Below are 16,581 nucleotides of genomic sequence, written 5' to 3' on the forward strand. Positions count from 1 at the left end.
TGTATGTGTATATAGATATGTAATTGTGACAGGATGGACCGCCTATGCCACCCTGTCTGTTGTTGCTGGGAACCGGCTGGGCTTACTTTGCCACCGTTCCCTTTTGTTATCCCAAATGCGCCCTCTTGCTGCAGTAGGAGGGGCTTATAATGGTGCCATCACTGAGCTCCTTTATGGCGCTCAGAACCACGTTCCTTCTGGGTAACTGTCACTGCTAGTGTACTCCTGTGCTGGTACACTTGGGCTGGTAACTCTGGACCTCTTACTATGGATCTGGGTTGCTGTGGATGGATCCCCCCTGGCCTATTCATTACACTGACCAGAGCTGCAGGTAGCAGGCAGAGCGGGGGTACTGGAAAAGCTTGGGTCCAAACCTCAGACAGCCAGCGAACGGATTCGATTTTAGGGTCTAATCGGCAGGTCACAAGATTACAGCAATATTGAAGAAGTTGTCAAGCAGGTCTTTAAAGCAGAGTAATGTTTATTGCTCAAGTGTCCTGAGAAGGACAGTCCCACTGATTTAAGGTATCAGTAGTCAGGTCAGATGGAACATCAGAATGATACATTACATGCTCACACAGCTCATCTTTTATACAGTTCCGAAATAATCTATTTTTAGAATCAGGATGTACTCTATTTACACAAACATGGATTTACATTCATTGCAAAGCCACTAATATTTATACTATAGCTATGAAATTCTTAAAAACCTTGCTGTGATATCCTGCATCTTTGTTTGAGACGCAGCACGTTTTAAAGTAAACCTTCCTGTCTCCAAGTTAAACCTCACACATCAAAAGGCCTGATTAGCATTACACCTTTTTGTTCCAACAGTTGCAGAATATACATCCTAAAAACAGGTTTAAACTTCTAACAAGTCATTTTCCCACATCACAATACACAGCAGACTTTCTAAACAAAGGCTCATTGTATCAGCTATATACATCAGAAATAAGGTGTTTGCTTTTGAAAGGTTACAGCAGGAAAACCAAATTTTCTACCCTGGTCTCAGAAATAATGATTTCCTATCTCACAATATACTCAATATCAAAAAGAAGTGCACGTGCAATTACATAAATAAGTGCCCTGCGCTATTTTTTTTTTTTAATGTAATAGTGATCCAGTCACAGTAATATATAAGTAGTGATATATATATAGTTTTATATATATATATACATATATATATATATATATATATATATATATGTGTGTGTGTGTGTGTAAAATATATATATATATATACATATATATATATATATATATATATATATATATATATGTGTGTGTGTGTGTGTAAAATATATATATATACATATATATATATATATATATATATATATACATACATACATATAAATAAATAAATAAATAATGATGGACCTAATAGTAGTTTGGGTAACCTAGTAACGCCGGTCACATGACCTCCTCTGGCTGGAGGCGCCTTTCCATGATGTCATCACGCGGCGCCGCCAGCTGATCGCTCTCGGCCATGATGGTTCCGGGATGAGCCGGGAGCTGCTGTGTTGGCATCACCGGGTCCCGGGTAGGATCGGGGCCAGAGGCTCTCTGTGACCGGCTGGAGCGCTGAGGACGCCGGTAATCCCCCGTTACCCCCCAGTCCCCGGCCACACTGAGCTGTATTATACTATAGGGACAATGACTGGATCACTTGGGAGATCCAACAGATCCACTGACAGCAATAGGCCCAGTATATAGGGGGATGTAGGCAGTGACGTCCCCTTATAGGGGGGAATTAGTGCAGAGTAACATGATGAATGTAGTCTTTTGTATTGATCATATTAATAAATCCATTTATGGTGCTGCATGTTAACAACTCTTCATTATGCTGCAATGATGCCCTGTTCAGTGGGTTGTGCAAATGCATAAATGTCTCATTGCATGTACTGTGCTTTGTCTGTAAAATGCAAAGTGCATATATATATATATATATATATATATATATATATATATATATATATATATATATACTGTATTTCCCCATGTATAAGACCCATCTTTTTCCCAAAATTTTTGTGTCTAAAACCTGTGCGCGTCTTATACAGGGGTAGCGTTACAGTGGCAGTGGGGGGGGGGATCGAGGGCTAGCGGGGCAGCTTTACAGTGGCAGTAGGGGGGGATCGAGGGCTAGCGGGGCGGCGTTACAGTGGCGGGAGGAGGGGGACAGAGGCACACTGGCAGCGGGTATCCAGGAGGAGGGGGACAGAGGCACACTAGCAGCAGGTATCCAGGTGGAGGGGGACAGAGGCACACTGGCAGTGGGTATCCAGGAGGAGGGGGACAGAGGCACACTGGCAGCGGGTATCCAGGAGGAGGGGGACAGGCACAGTGGCAATGGGGATCCAGGAGGAGAGCAGAGGTACAGTGTCAGCGGGCGGGGGGCCGATTGCAGGGAGAGTGTGCTGCCCGGCAACTCTGATCACAATCAGAGCAGCCGGCCATTACACTCTCCCTGCCTTTTTTGTCAGCTACCGTAATTTTTTTTTTTTTTTAAATTCCGGGGCCAAAATTAAGGTGCGACTTATACATGGGGAAATACGGTGTGTGTGTATATATATATATATATATATATATATATATATATATATATATATATGTGTGTGTATATTCCTTCTGTGTGTAAGATATTAGTGTGAATTTGGCATTTTGTATGTATTTAGTATAGATACGGCTTCTCCCCTCTTTTCTGTTTCTGTGTTTCCTTTTCAACGCACAATCCGATCCTGGATAACTGTAGCTGTACTTTTTTGTTTGCACTATTTTCCTTTCTCCTGGCACCCATTCAGTGTTTTGTTATCACTTGCTTTTATGTAACTAATAACCTTTATCTCCAGCTATTGTCTCTTAAAACAGGGAAAGGGACCTCAGCAGCCAATAGGATGATGAATTTTCATTGTCCATATGAGCTGACATCTGAAAAAGAGAGAGGGCCCCCCCCCACCCTATGCCAAAGGACGTGCTAAACAAAGAGTCATACCACGTTTAGAGGCAGCACCAATGTCAAAATGCTGTATTATATGTAGTAATATTAAACTATTCCTTTAGGGATGAAACATTTCCCTTAAAGTATAAAACTAGTCGAGGATTTTTGAAAACGAAACAATAGCTTAAGGAAATGGATCCGCATTGCGCTCTGACTATTGTCATTTTATGGAATGTTACTTTGTATTTCTAAAACAAGTTGTGCTATGTATTCACTGTTCTATGATTTATTGGCCTTTATTTCCCATTCCAGAGTCTGAAGCATGTATGAGGGGCGATGGGTGCTACTCTCTGTATCTGCTCTCGAGGGGTCATAACCATTGAAAACAAGCGTTACCTGTTTGTGCAGAAGCTGGGTGAGGGGTGAGTAAGCGTCATCTGTCATCCAAGGACATGGAATGTTTCAGTGCAGTGTCGGTACCAACAGAATTGGTGAATGTGACTATACCCAGAGATGTTCGCTGACCCCTGTGTTCTGGTTTTGGATGTGGATTAACTTCGTGTTTTGGTTTAGGTTTTGGCAAAACCACCCGTGCGTGTTTTGGTTTTGGATCCTGATCCCCCAAGCCAACCCCCTATAAATCCCGTTTTATTTTTTGTTGTTGTTGCTAAAATCACATATTTTTGCGCGTTTTTTCCACTCTACATTATTATTAACCTCGATAACACTAATCAAGTCATTTGCAGTCAATTTTGACCACCTCACAGGTCACAATATTATTTTCATACACTTTCAAACAAAGACTGCAGATTTAGAAGACCAAGCCTGCCAGTCCGATTATTTGTATTTCAGCAATGGCAATTAGCAATAGAGCTCTCCTGAAAGTCACTGTAGACTATGATGAACACTGCTACCCCTCCTCTTTCTTTTCTACCTATGACGCTGCCCAACTGCACTAGAGACTGCCAAGCACCGTGCTACCCCTTCTGTGTACCGCCTTCCACGGCTGGATCGCTGTGGAAGGCGGTACTTATAGAATCCGAAGCTCGCGAGATCCGATGACGTAACAATGACATTTTGCCTTGTTTTCAATTCCGAGGGTACGCAGCCGGCTCGGTACTCGGATCTGCTAAGTTCAGGTGTGTTCGGTTCTCGGGGAACCGAGCCTGAGCATCTCTAGTTATCCCTCATATTGCCTAGTATCAGGTTAAAGGGAGCTTTAATGTGGTGACAATGATACTGGTTGATGAAGTACTGGTGTCAGGTGGGCTGTGGGTTTTGGCTGTGGCACTTAACAAAGATAGTTCTTGCACATCTAATGTTGCCCACACATACTTTGTTATGGCCAGTTGGCACCACTGCCAAGTAATGGAGTTACTAAGGTTTGGCTATGGCCACGTGTTGGCCACAAATTCGAATTGTGTTGTTATTTAATTGCCACTTGCACTTTTGGTAAAACGAACGCACAACATGAGTGATTTAAGGGTCGTCGTTCATTCTAGTTTGCTGCCAACAGGATCAGATTTTGCCAGTACAAAGCCACACACAGTTCAGTGATTGGCCAACTTTCTCAACCAACTACTATATGTGGGCAGCTTAGGGGTACCATAAATTAGGTGAGAGGAACAAATATCTGCTTTATTAAGCGGTGACCTTATTGGTGGCCAGTTGGGGTTAATGAAAGATTGGCGGTTAAATGCAACCAATCGTAGTGCCCATGGTCATGGGCACCTGCAATGATTCCGCTCTCGCCGTCGGGAACTACAAATACCATAAGTAGGCTAAATAGTTTTTTTTTTTTATTATTTTTTGTATTCAACATTAGTAATACATTGGGGGCGATATAATCCAAATACAATTAAGGTGTTATGTAAATTTTATATGAGAAATGACTGAATAAAATGTTACCTTCTCTATACACAGAAGCATCTTTGCAGGACCTGTTTAAGCTGTGCTTTGTATATATTTATGAAACCGGGAAACATTGTTAAAATAATGGGTACATAATCTTGTTTTTAGCATTGTTATAATAGTACAATGGTGCTTAACGTTTGAATCTTGTGATCCATCAGCCACCTGACACGACACATCAATATTAAAGCATCATAGCAAATAAAAGTGTCAGGGGTTGTATACGTTTACTCCCGATGTGAGGAACTGCTTAGATTGGGGCATTGCTGATTGTGCGCTGGGTTAATCCATGCATCTTTTTTTATTTAATCGGACATCAAATGATTCTTACCATGGGGTGCCTATTGCACCATCTGGACAAATTGATGTTGTTTTATATTTTTCTGGGGGGAAAACAATAGCAATAGTTACTTTCTTAGCACTATTTGTAAATCTAAATTCACATTTCTACTTTAAGAACATGGAATGTGTTGTGTATAAGTTGGTTTGCTCATAACATTGTATTTAGTATATTTATTAAATGTAAAAGTAGTTTATTCAGATAGTAATTACACATTGAACTCATTTTTACTTTAAACTGTTTTTAATATTTGTTCAAATGGCGCTACAAATTGCTCAATAAAACAAAATCAATGTTGTGAAATAGGTTTATTATGTAAATATCTGAAAAGTTTGAGAAATATCTCATGGGATGAAATACTCACCGTATCATGAAACTTTGTCTCGTCAGCCTAGTATTCTGAGCTATCGCTATCAGCTGTTTCTTCATTCTCACCATCATCATGAACTTTAGAAGATTGAATGGTTGAGACGAGCTCAATAGATTTAACTCGTATTTCTTAATTCGGGGCACGTTCTGTATTCTGCAAAGTAGCTTTCCAAACACCAAGATCTTGCGTGTATTGTAGTAAAGGTTAATGCAGGAGCAATGCTATGAATCTTGCAACCGGGAGATTTGCAGCAGCATGAATGGAATGACCTCAAAATCCTTCTTGGTTTTCTTGTGGACGTGGCAGAGCCTCCTGGTGACAGAATTAATCCTACACCTGCCATCACGATTGTTGATTGTCTCCCATATCATCATCATTTATTTATATAGAGCCACTAATTCCGCAGCGCTGTACAGAGAACTCACTCACATCAGTCCCTGCCCCATTGGGGCTTACAGTCTAAATTCCCTCACACACACACACAGACTAGGGTCAATTTGTTAGCAGCCAATTAACCTACCAGTATGTTTTTGGAGTGTGGGAGGAAACCCACGCAAACACGGGGAGAACATACAAACTCCTCACAGATAAGGCCATGGTCGGGAATTGAACTCATGACCCCGGTGCTGTAAGGCAGAAGTGCTAACCACTGAGCCACCGTGCTGTCCATAAAAGTGCTTCTATTATATAGTTATTACTTAGATTGAATTAAATGGAGTTAGGATGTGAGGAGGACGAAGTATGAGGTAAATAGCAGAAAAATGTTCTCCAGCGCTTAGAAAAAAACAATATATAAAAATCACTGTGTCACAATATACTTAAAGGAGAATTTATTGGGGTTAAGCTCACCTGCCATTGTCAAGGCATCTCCTGTAGGTGAGTCCCTAAGCTAGTGATACAAATTTACATTCAGGGTGTCTCATTTAGAACCTTCCCCTGAACCTCCATCTTATAAAGCCTGCAGCATCCGTAGACAGTGGTCAACTCCCGAAAAACAAACTAGAAAATAATAAAAGCGAAAAAGACGCGCTTCTTCAAATTAAGGAAATGTGTACAAGTGAATAAAATAATTTGAGACGGCAGCCAAGGACAAATAAAACCAAATAAAAGTAAAATGTTGTCCGGCGCTCAGAAACAAACAATATCTAAAAAAAAAAATTGGTAAATAGCTTGAAATCTGCAGTTTCTTGACAATACAGAGATTTAATTTTAAAAAGGTTACAAACCCTTTGCTAGCACTGAACTGAAGAGCTTACAATCTACGTAGTACAGACAGGATGGATAAGGTAGGCGTATATAGGGGAGTGTAGGAACTGCTGTTATTCACCTCTTCGTGTCACTTCTATGATTGTTTGTGCAGGTTGTGTGAAGTGATGGTTATACAGGATATATATATAAGTTTAATAACCGTCATTGGTAAGTGTGACCTCAGGTTTATCACTGCTTTCATCTGCCTGTGTAATAATCAGCCCGTTTTCAACAACATAATGAAGGGCGTAATATAGGAAAATAGTACAGACGCATCCTATAATGACAGAAGAGCGGAGAGCCTCGTGTGAATTTGTGTTATTTATCGTTTGTCCTGAGGGCTTTATACTCTTCATAGAGCTGGACACAACGAATTGCAGTTCTATGTTGTTCTTGTAGAGAAGGAAAAGACCAGAGAACCTCACATACATTTATTTAATATGAAATATCTTGTAACGCTCAGAAACATATATGAAAACGTTCTTATAACATTACCTGTTGAAATGTTACACATTGTATGAAGCAACTAATATATAATATATTCTTGTACAACTATATGAGATGGGTTGTGTTTTCCTCCGTTCCAGAGGGTTCAGCTATGTCGATCTGTTTGAAGGGGTCCACGACGGCAGGTTCTACGCCGTGAAACGCATATTATGCCATGACCGGGAGGACCGGAAGGAAGCTCTGCACGAGGTGGAGATGCACCGGTTATTTAATCACCCGAACATCTTACGTCTGGAGGCTCACGCAATGATCGAGAAGGGGCCCAAATGGGAAGCCTGGCTCCTGCTTCCCTTCGTCCAGGTAACGGCAGCCCCCAGAACCCGCAGGTCCGCCCGTGGCCAAAAAATGGAATCCAAAACGTTGTTCAGTGGAGGTTTTCTGACGCTAATATAACAGAGCTGACACAACAACACATGTCTCTTCCCACGCCTGTCCTCCGGGGTGTGGTGCTGTGTCTTTGTTTAGCGGCGTGTACATTGGCATAGTTGTGTGACAACACGAAAATAAACACCTGGCCACGTTTCCTAACTTCTAGGAACGCAGAAGTAAAACCAGATTGCAGACATAACTCTCTATGGTGATCCATCATTACAACAGCGCCACTAGCTGGGTATAACAAGAAACTGCAAAGCACCCCTGAATATGCTCGCTGCTAATCTAACACTGCACGGGCAGTTAAACGTGAGAATGCAGCCTAGACGTTCTCAAGCAACTAGTGAGATCGCCGTGTTTAGGCGAATAGTGCACCTTACTGCGCCCTCGGATTCCTTTCTGCAGCCATGCACTGCATACCCAATGTTCAGTCACAGCCCCAATGTATTTATCAAAAGAAATTTCTTACTGAACAGGAAGACAAAACAAAAATGACATATATGAAGCACTTGCACCTACCTGCATGAATTAGTTCCCCTTTTTGTTTCTCTTTGTGCTGCACTAATATGTAAATTAGTTAGAAGACACTGTGGGGTAGATTTATCAAATCTTCTAACAAAGGAAAAATTGCGGTGTTGCCCATAGCAACCAATCAGATTCTAGCAATCGTGTATCTAGTGCAAACTAGACAGTGATAGCTAGAATGTGGTTGCTATGGGCAACACCTTCACATTTCCTTTTTTGGTAAGTGTATTAAATTTACCCCTCAGTATACAACTAATGTAGTTATTATTGCAGCACAAACTAGGAACTAATTAATGCAGGTAGGTGTGTGTGTGTGTGTGTGTGTATATATATATATATATATATATATATATATATATAATACAGTGTCTGACATATATCCGCATTTCTCTATATTCAGCGGGGGACGTTGTGGAACGAGGTGGAGGCTCTGCGGGATAAGAACACATTCCTGTCTGAAGAGAAGATTCTGTACATTCTACATGGGATCTGTTTGGGTCTGAAAGCCGTCCATGACCAGGGTTACGCTCACAGGTACCACCTATCAGCCGACATGAACTTGAAAAAAATAAAACTTATTTTAAAACTCCATGTATGAAGTATCGAGAGATAAATTGGTGTTTTATTCGCACCAGATCTCCGCTATGGTCGGCCGCCGTGATGATTTCTCCATGTCCGATACACTTTATGGTATACACAGAATAATGGAAATGTGCTGAATACACCACGTTCAATCTATAAACAAAGATGTAAGAAAGTATCTGCTACAGCATACATGCTTGATAACAGGGCTCTTTAATTGTCAATTTAAATGATTGACTAAAGGTGTGCTGACCTTTCCCAGAAATATAGCAACGTGCAGTAAACAACTTCTGTTTAGCTTTCTAACTAACCAGCACTACTTTGGCATTCAAAACAATGCTCTAATATACACAGTACTGCCTCAGTCCACTTAAACCTGAAGAAAGTAAAAGACCAAATTTATATATTGTCTTCTAGCCATACACACAAGGAGATGTTTGTGAAAACTGGTGCACAGGAATATGGTACTATAACCCCGGCAATCAATCAGATTTTCCCTGATCTGTTAGTGTTCAGAAAATAAAAACACAACTTCTTAGCTTTCATATTATTATTTTTTTAAAATAGATATAAATCCTCTATAATCTTTGCGGATTATCCAGATAACCTTTCGTGTTTTTTGTAATTGTAACCGGTGTTTTCTTTAGAGATTTGAAACCCACCAATGTGCTGCTGGAGGAGAATGACCGACCTCTCCTAATGGATCTGGGATCTATGAACCATGCGCGTATTGATGTGACAAGTTCCCGACAGGCGCTGGCGGTGCAGGTATTACAAGCTGCCAGCCCTAGGTGGCTGTGTCAGCGTTATTCTGTATTATTCTTACCCTGTAATATCTGTATTCCTGCTCTGTGAAATGTGATCTTTTATTCCTGGGCAGTGTAGTTACATGTGGTCCTTTTTGTCATAAAATCATCTCTACGTCATTGTTACATAGTCTGTCAGCAAATCAATATTTCTTTTCTGGAGTCTTTACTGGTATAAATATATTTAGAGAGTCTTTCTCTTGCCTCTCCCACATGAGTACGTAAGTGGTTTGTTAAAAGGAATATGCAAGAATTCATCCAGCGTAGCTTGTACGGGCAATCAGACAACAATCTGGTCTGATAAAACCGTTTGTGCATCAAATGGACAGGATAGAATTTGTGGGAAGCTGATGATGAATATTGCAGCTTGTATAACTCCAAAAACATACATACTGGTAGGTTAATTGGCTGCTAACAAGTTGAACCTATTCTGTGTGTCTGTATGTTAGGGAATTTAGACTGTAAGCCCCAATGGGGGCAGGGACTGATGTGAATGAGTTCTCTGTCCAGTGCTGCGGAATTAGTGGCGCTATATAAATTGATAATGATGATGATGGTGTAGCATCATCATGCGAGGTAAACTAAGAAGGTCCAAAAACATACTAGTAGGTTAATTGGGTGCTATCAAAATTGACCCTAGTCTCTCTCTCTCTCTGTCTGTGTGTATGTTAGGGAATTTAGAGTGTAAGCTTCAATGGGGCAGGGACTGATATCAGTGAGTTCTCTGTACAGCGCTGTGGATTCAGTGGCGCTATATAAATAAATGATGATGATGATGATGAAGGTCCATGTAAAATGTGTCACATCTGGTCGTTTCGTCTGATCATGGAAGAACCAGAGTTCTGGCCGATTTAATCTTCAAACATGAGGACAAATCGGCCAAATATCTGATAGTCCGGTGATTCGGACAAACCACGAGATGAGATTGTGTCCAAAGCAGAGGATCTCTCTGTGCTCAGTGTATATAAAGTGTTTGTACCGTTCACAGCATCTCTCCCTCTGTTCTGTGTCCTAGGATTGGGCGGCCCAGAGATGTACTATTTCCTACCGGGCACCGGAGCTGTTCAATGTCAACAGTAACTGTGTGATCGATGAGAGGACAGATATCTGGGTAGGTAATATCCTAAATCCTTGTACTTTCCTATACTACTACTACGTAGGAGAATAGGTGACCTTTATTAATCCCGCTCGTTGTCTCCCCAGTCTCTAGGCTGCGTGCTGTATTCCATGATGTTTGGGGAGGGCCCCTACGACATGATATTCCAGAAAGGTGACAGCGTGGCTCTGGCTGTCCAAAATAATCTCTCCATCCCTGAAAACGACAGGTAATATGACTGCTGGTGTTGGACACGTGAATCCTATAACATACGTCTTATACCTACGTAACCGATTCCGCTGCCTCTTCTAGCAGCGTCTTCTGCTCTGAGCAGTGCATTATGGGATGCTGAACTGTAAAGCGAATGTATCACCTTTTTCCAAGATATCAAATAATATAAAACAAAACAATTGAACATGCAGCATTTTACAAAGCGCAGTCGTAGCTGTTTATTGCTGTTGTTTGTATTTTTCTTTTGTTTTTCCTTTCAATGCTATTCTAAAAACTGACATTGTTTCATTGGCTATCCCAAGTTTTTCCTAATACGTGGCAGTGCTGGCTGTTATGTTGATACTTCCCTTGGTTCTCTGTCTCGCAGGTACTCCCAGGAATTACAGTTACTGCTTTCCTCCATGATGGTGGTTAATCATGTGGATAGGCCACATATCTCCACGATACTCACCCAACTGGAGGCCATGCATTCCATGGTGGATGGACAAGCCACCACCAGGATATGACGTAACAGGAAGTGACCTCACGTATGTGCTGGACAAGCCGAAATTAGGATATGACGTAACAGGAAGTGACCTCACTCAAGTGCTGCTTCGATCTGACTACAAAGCACCACCCCCGTCGGACCACTGTCATACTGTGGAGTAACGCGTATGACACCAGGGGGAGGTGATCTGGTAGTAAGACTTCGGGTCTCCGATTTCTATCAATACCGAACCCTTTTTGTTGCTTTTTAGGAATAATGTTTTTATTTCCGATATTCTTTTAAGAACATTTTATAACGCCGTAGCGCGAGATGATCAGCTCATCTCTATTCGGCATCACCTGGGCTGTTGCGTTTCGCCTTCAGCTGTAGACAAGTGCTGAGACCGTGGTTCTGTCTCTAGAGGCTGCTAATCTCAGGCCAGTGTCCCGTCTCTGTCCTCTGGAGCATGTTACCTGTGTGCTGTGTCCGTCCCTTCATGTTTTATGTGATAACCTATTCCTTTCAAGGGGACTCGTGATTAAAACTGTTTGGATTGTACATTTTATTCCTTGGTGGAAATGTGCTGACCTGTCCTCTTGCCAGCGGCACGCAGCGTACATTACTTGCATACAATATAACATAGCGATAGATTATTGTATAAATTGTGTAATTTATAACCATTCTTACAATTCGTCACGTTGTGAATATTAGAGGGAGTTTACCAAATGCCAAAGTCTTGACGGCTGTCATATGAAACACAGTTGGGAGTCACAGTACAGAAATCGTCAAACCTGGACTATTGTAGCAAAATAATATCTACGAGTTCTGTTTATTGATGATAAAATGGTGTCTGCATACATTAGCAAGGTTGAATTTTTCATGTGTTACCAATGAGCAGAAATTTTAGATTTCTCCTACATTAGGCCAGAGTAAAGATTGAGAGCCTGGTGCATAGATGGACGTAACGTAGTCTCAAAAAAGCTGCCCACAAACGTGGCGTATTTATGCCAATAGGCTGTCAGCGGCATCTTGAGCTGCAGCGGTAGAATATGCCACACGTTTACATAGACCCCCGTACACACAACCAGGGCATGAGTACAAGTAAAATTCGTTAACCTTTGTTTTGCTAGTGAAAAACAAATCCGCTATTAGGCTAGATATAATAGTCCTTGTATACAAGTGGAAGCAACAAAAATATTTTTCAAATACAGCCACACAATCCTATAACAAGACAAGGTCAATGCAAAAAGCACCTATCGGCTGCAGCCGTGAATTTGCAATCGGCCAATCAGAAGCTGCAAGCTAGTGCTGGCCCCTGTCATAAACGGCGTACATTGGCGCTAAAGCCAGCATCCGCATTTAATGCTGCTACGACAAGTGTATCTGCTTGCAGTTACGTGGAGATGCCCTTATTGTACACGGCCTACGACAGGCACTGTTCCGCCTCGCCAGGCGCAAGTGTGGGTGCAACTATGTCTACGCACGTATGGGTGGGGGCGGTTTCTGTTGGCGTGCTCAGTGCGCTGCGCAGACAGGAGTAACCCCAACTCCGCACCAGGACCTGACTGTCTCTCTTCTGTAGGAACGTGCCAGCTTTGAATCAGGGTGTTGAATGACATTGAACACACGTTTACTGGGAAGGTCTTTTCTGCTTTATGACTGTAATTTAAACGATTTACTGCGGCTTAGTTTATTAGTGAGCCAACTCGGGTAATTAACATCATATAATGAGCATTGCCACCCACCAGCAAACAGGACTCATCTAATCATTTACAATCTGACGTTTAATTTCCTGTGATCACATCATGTAACACATTTAGCTCCTTCAAACTGTTAGGATGAAACGTTTTAGTAAATTTATGTACAAGTGCTACACAGTCACAATATTTATTTAATAGTAGCTGCCGTCAGCTCCGCTTTGCAACAGAGCAAGTTCAGTCCTTGCAATCCTAAGAAAGTCATCATATATAGCGATCAACTAACGCCACTATCCGTCTGGAACTGTATTTGCTTTAGTTTTATTAATCTAGATTTTTGTTTTATACTATATAGATAAAATTGGCATAATGTGGGTCCATTTTGCTTTTAATAATATACTTCATTTTATATTGCAAACTACCAATTTAGGGAGAATTAGCAGATGAACCAAGAAAAACCACAGCCCCAAAAGTTATTTTCAGCCAAAAAAAAACAAGTGGTTGTCTATAACAATCGAAACATAATTCACCACTGTTATTACGTCTTCTGATGACTTATTTAGTTACCAGCATAAACCCTCCTGCAGCCTTTACTAGGTCATATATTTTTACCAGCAGGCAGAGCTGGTCTTTTTTTTATTATTTGCTCTGGGATAGAACAGAAATTGGCTCTTTGTATCCAATCTGGGCTGTGTCGTATCTCGGGTCTATGAAAATAAACTTTGCCCGGTGATATATATCCCATACTGAAGAGCCCAGAAGGGGCCTTGAAAGATAAAGGAATATATTTAGTATAAGTCCTATTTTAAATTCTTAGCAGTAAAATGGACAATGCAGCAACGGTTTCAATTGAAACACTGCAAGGGTCCACTGCTGCATAGTGAAAACTGGATTTATTAGATGAAGGCCCCACATTCAAGCTGAGTGTGCTTCCTGGTGCAGAAGTAGGTATCTGAAACGGAATCACGCCATACCCCACCCACTTGTCCTTCAGGGCTGCTATTCACAGTGCGGCCAGAGGTGTCGCTGTTGTCTCCCCCTGCAATGCACAGCGAAAAGCAAAAATAGTTTTCGCAGCTTGTGTCTGCAAATAGAAACTATCCCCTGCCACAGAAAACCTACTTCCCAGAGAGAAAGGTGCAGCTGTTCTATGCTAAGTATAAACCCTAAAATATGTCTCCCCTCTCACAGAAGCGGGCTTGTTGCAGAAGAAGAGTCAAACACAGAAACAGCAGCCTTTTACCAGAACCACTTAGTTTAACCTGCTCTACATCCTGCCACACAAGGCTGTCTGTGGATAGCTCTAGAAGGTGCATTTATATAAAGACAGTGAAAGCATTCTAGACATATAACCATCAAATACTCCATATAATTCCACTTTTACTCCATTATCATGAATGCATTTTGATCTGCAGCTTCAGTAAGATCTAGTTCACCAGGTTGAAATATGAGTAGGCGACCATTGTAGACCCTCCAGAAAAGATTGATGCTTTTTCAGCAGACCTGGGATATTTATTATGTTGGCATTTGATTCAATTAAAAATGTCAGTAATTTTTAAGATGCATTTGACCAGGGTCTGAGCCCCTTAGTTATTTACTCTTGATCTCTTGCTCATTAATGGGGCCCCAGTTTTGAAGTGGGCAGGAAGAGAACAACCTTTAGCCAATCAGATGATCTGAGGGTTCCATGCAGCAGGAGATGAGCTCACTGATCCACTTGTGATGACAGGGGCAGTGACATGATGTGAGGAGGGGAATGGAGGCAGCAGGAAGCCACAGACTGAGAGTTATATAGTGGAAGGAGCAGGGTCCCCAGCAGCACAGAGTATATCAGGAGATGAGTGATGTGTCAGTGAGGACAGGGCTGCATGTGACAGGGGCAGTGACATGATGTGAGAAGGGGAATGGAGGCAGCAGGAAGCCACAGACTAAGAGTTATATAGTGGAAGGAGTAGAGTCCCCCATAGCATTATAGTGATGTGAAGCTACGATCATACTTATGCACATGAAGATTATAATGTCAAACACTGCATTACATCATCATCATTTATAAAACGAGTTACAAATTCATAGTTCTACCTTGAGGAACAGCAATGTAGTGTTTTCAATCAAAAAGTTGAACCCCTTATTTCCTTGCCAATTTCTTTAAGGGAAATAATTTAAGATACACACTTTTTTTTTTCCTCTAGTCACTGAGGAGTATGTTTAGGTAGAAGCTGTAATTATTGTGGCATCAAAGCAGAGAATCTGAAAATTGTATTTTCAGATTGCAACAGGCCGGTGCCTTCAGCAAGATCACGCCCAATAATCTGCCCTCATGAAAACAATGATCTGCTTATATTCCTTTTTAAAGATACAGTAACAATATTTTTTTTCCTCAGTTAGTACAATGGCCAACAGCAGGCAGGGGGACAGGCAATGGACAGACATATATATATATATATATATATTATATAAATAAACTCTGACAGCGGCGCACGGAGGATTGCCAGCGCTGTCCTATACAGCAGCCGCGGCGCTGCGTAAGAAGCGTCTGCAGCGGTGCTGTATACAATACAGCACCGCCGCAGACGCTTCTTTGACAGCGCCGCGGCTGCTGTATAGGACAGTGGCCACTTAGTTAGCGCAGGGGGGGTTTCTAGAGACTCAGAAACCCCCCCCCTGTGTGCACCACTGTCTGATGTACAGTCTGTGGATATTGGAAATCACTGAGGAGTTCTGTGACCACATGGTGACTAATACCTGTTATTTTTTTTTATAGTATACATGTTCTCCTAATAACCACTGAAATTATATCAACACACATTATAAAATATATTCAGCATTACAAGTGTGTTCTACTGGGAGGAGACAGAAGAGAGCCCCGCTGGACTGTTTGCAAAGACGGTCGGTCGTACTCCACAATTCCTGCAGTGATTTCTTTGGGATCAGAACTGTATAAAAAGCACCAGTCAAACCACAATTACATGGCTTTGAAAAGTAGCTTCAAATATGATTTAAAAACAAACAAAACACACACCTATCATAAAATCTGTATTAATATATTTTTTAGTTTAGAACAGAAAATGGTTTTGACGGGTGTCCCCTTGCGCCAGATCCCCCTCCAAACTAGCAGTAATGGTCGAGGGAATAATATAAATATATAAATATATATAGATATATATATATATATATATATATATATATATATATATATATATATAAATATTTTTTTTATTTTTTAAAATCAAGTCGGCTCTAATATCTTGTGGTCCATTCTGAGTAAACATTGTCATCAGTGTCTGTATTTATAGAAATATTCCCAAACATTTACAAGGTTCTATTCGTCCACACCAGCCTCAAAACCCCTTTTATTGTTTTCAGGAGAAGAACCATTTCGGACGGTGACTCCGCAAAATCTCAACATGTATATCAAAGCCCATATGGGGATTTAAAAACTGCACTACCACCAAGTCTTTACCAAGGCCCCCCTAGGAGACCAGTGCAGCC

General features: G+C 41.3%; 1 protein-coding gene across 1 annotated transcript; it reads left to right on the top strand.

Annotated features, from left to right (window-relative positions):
* The first annotated feature begins 1,448 nt into the window (after window positions 1–1,448).
* Window positions 1,449–11,960, top strand: STK16 (serine/threonine kinase 16). Its single transcript, XM_075180997.1, has 8 exons — window positions 1,449–1,596; window positions 3,254–3,363; window positions 7,398–7,617; window positions 8,615–8,748; window positions 9,444–9,564; window positions 10,618–10,713; window positions 10,806–10,927; window positions 11,297–11,960. Exons 2-8 carry the CDS (start codon window positions 3,278–3,280, stop codon window positions 11,433–11,435), a joined length of 918 nt encoding a protein of 305 aa, XP_075037098.1. The 5' UTR covers window positions 1,449–1,596; window positions 3,254–3,277; the 3' UTR covers window positions 11,436–11,960.
* The last annotated feature ends 4,621 nt before the right edge of the window (window positions 11,961–16,581 follow it).

Source organism: Mixophyes fleayi, chromosome 7 (assembly GCF_038048845.1).
Source record: "Mixophyes fleayi isolate aMixFle1 chromosome 7, aMixFle1.hap1, whole genome shotgun sequence".
Classification (NCBI taxonomy): Eukaryota; Metazoa; Chordata; class Amphibia; order Anura; family Limnodynastidae; genus Mixophyes; species Mixophyes fleayi.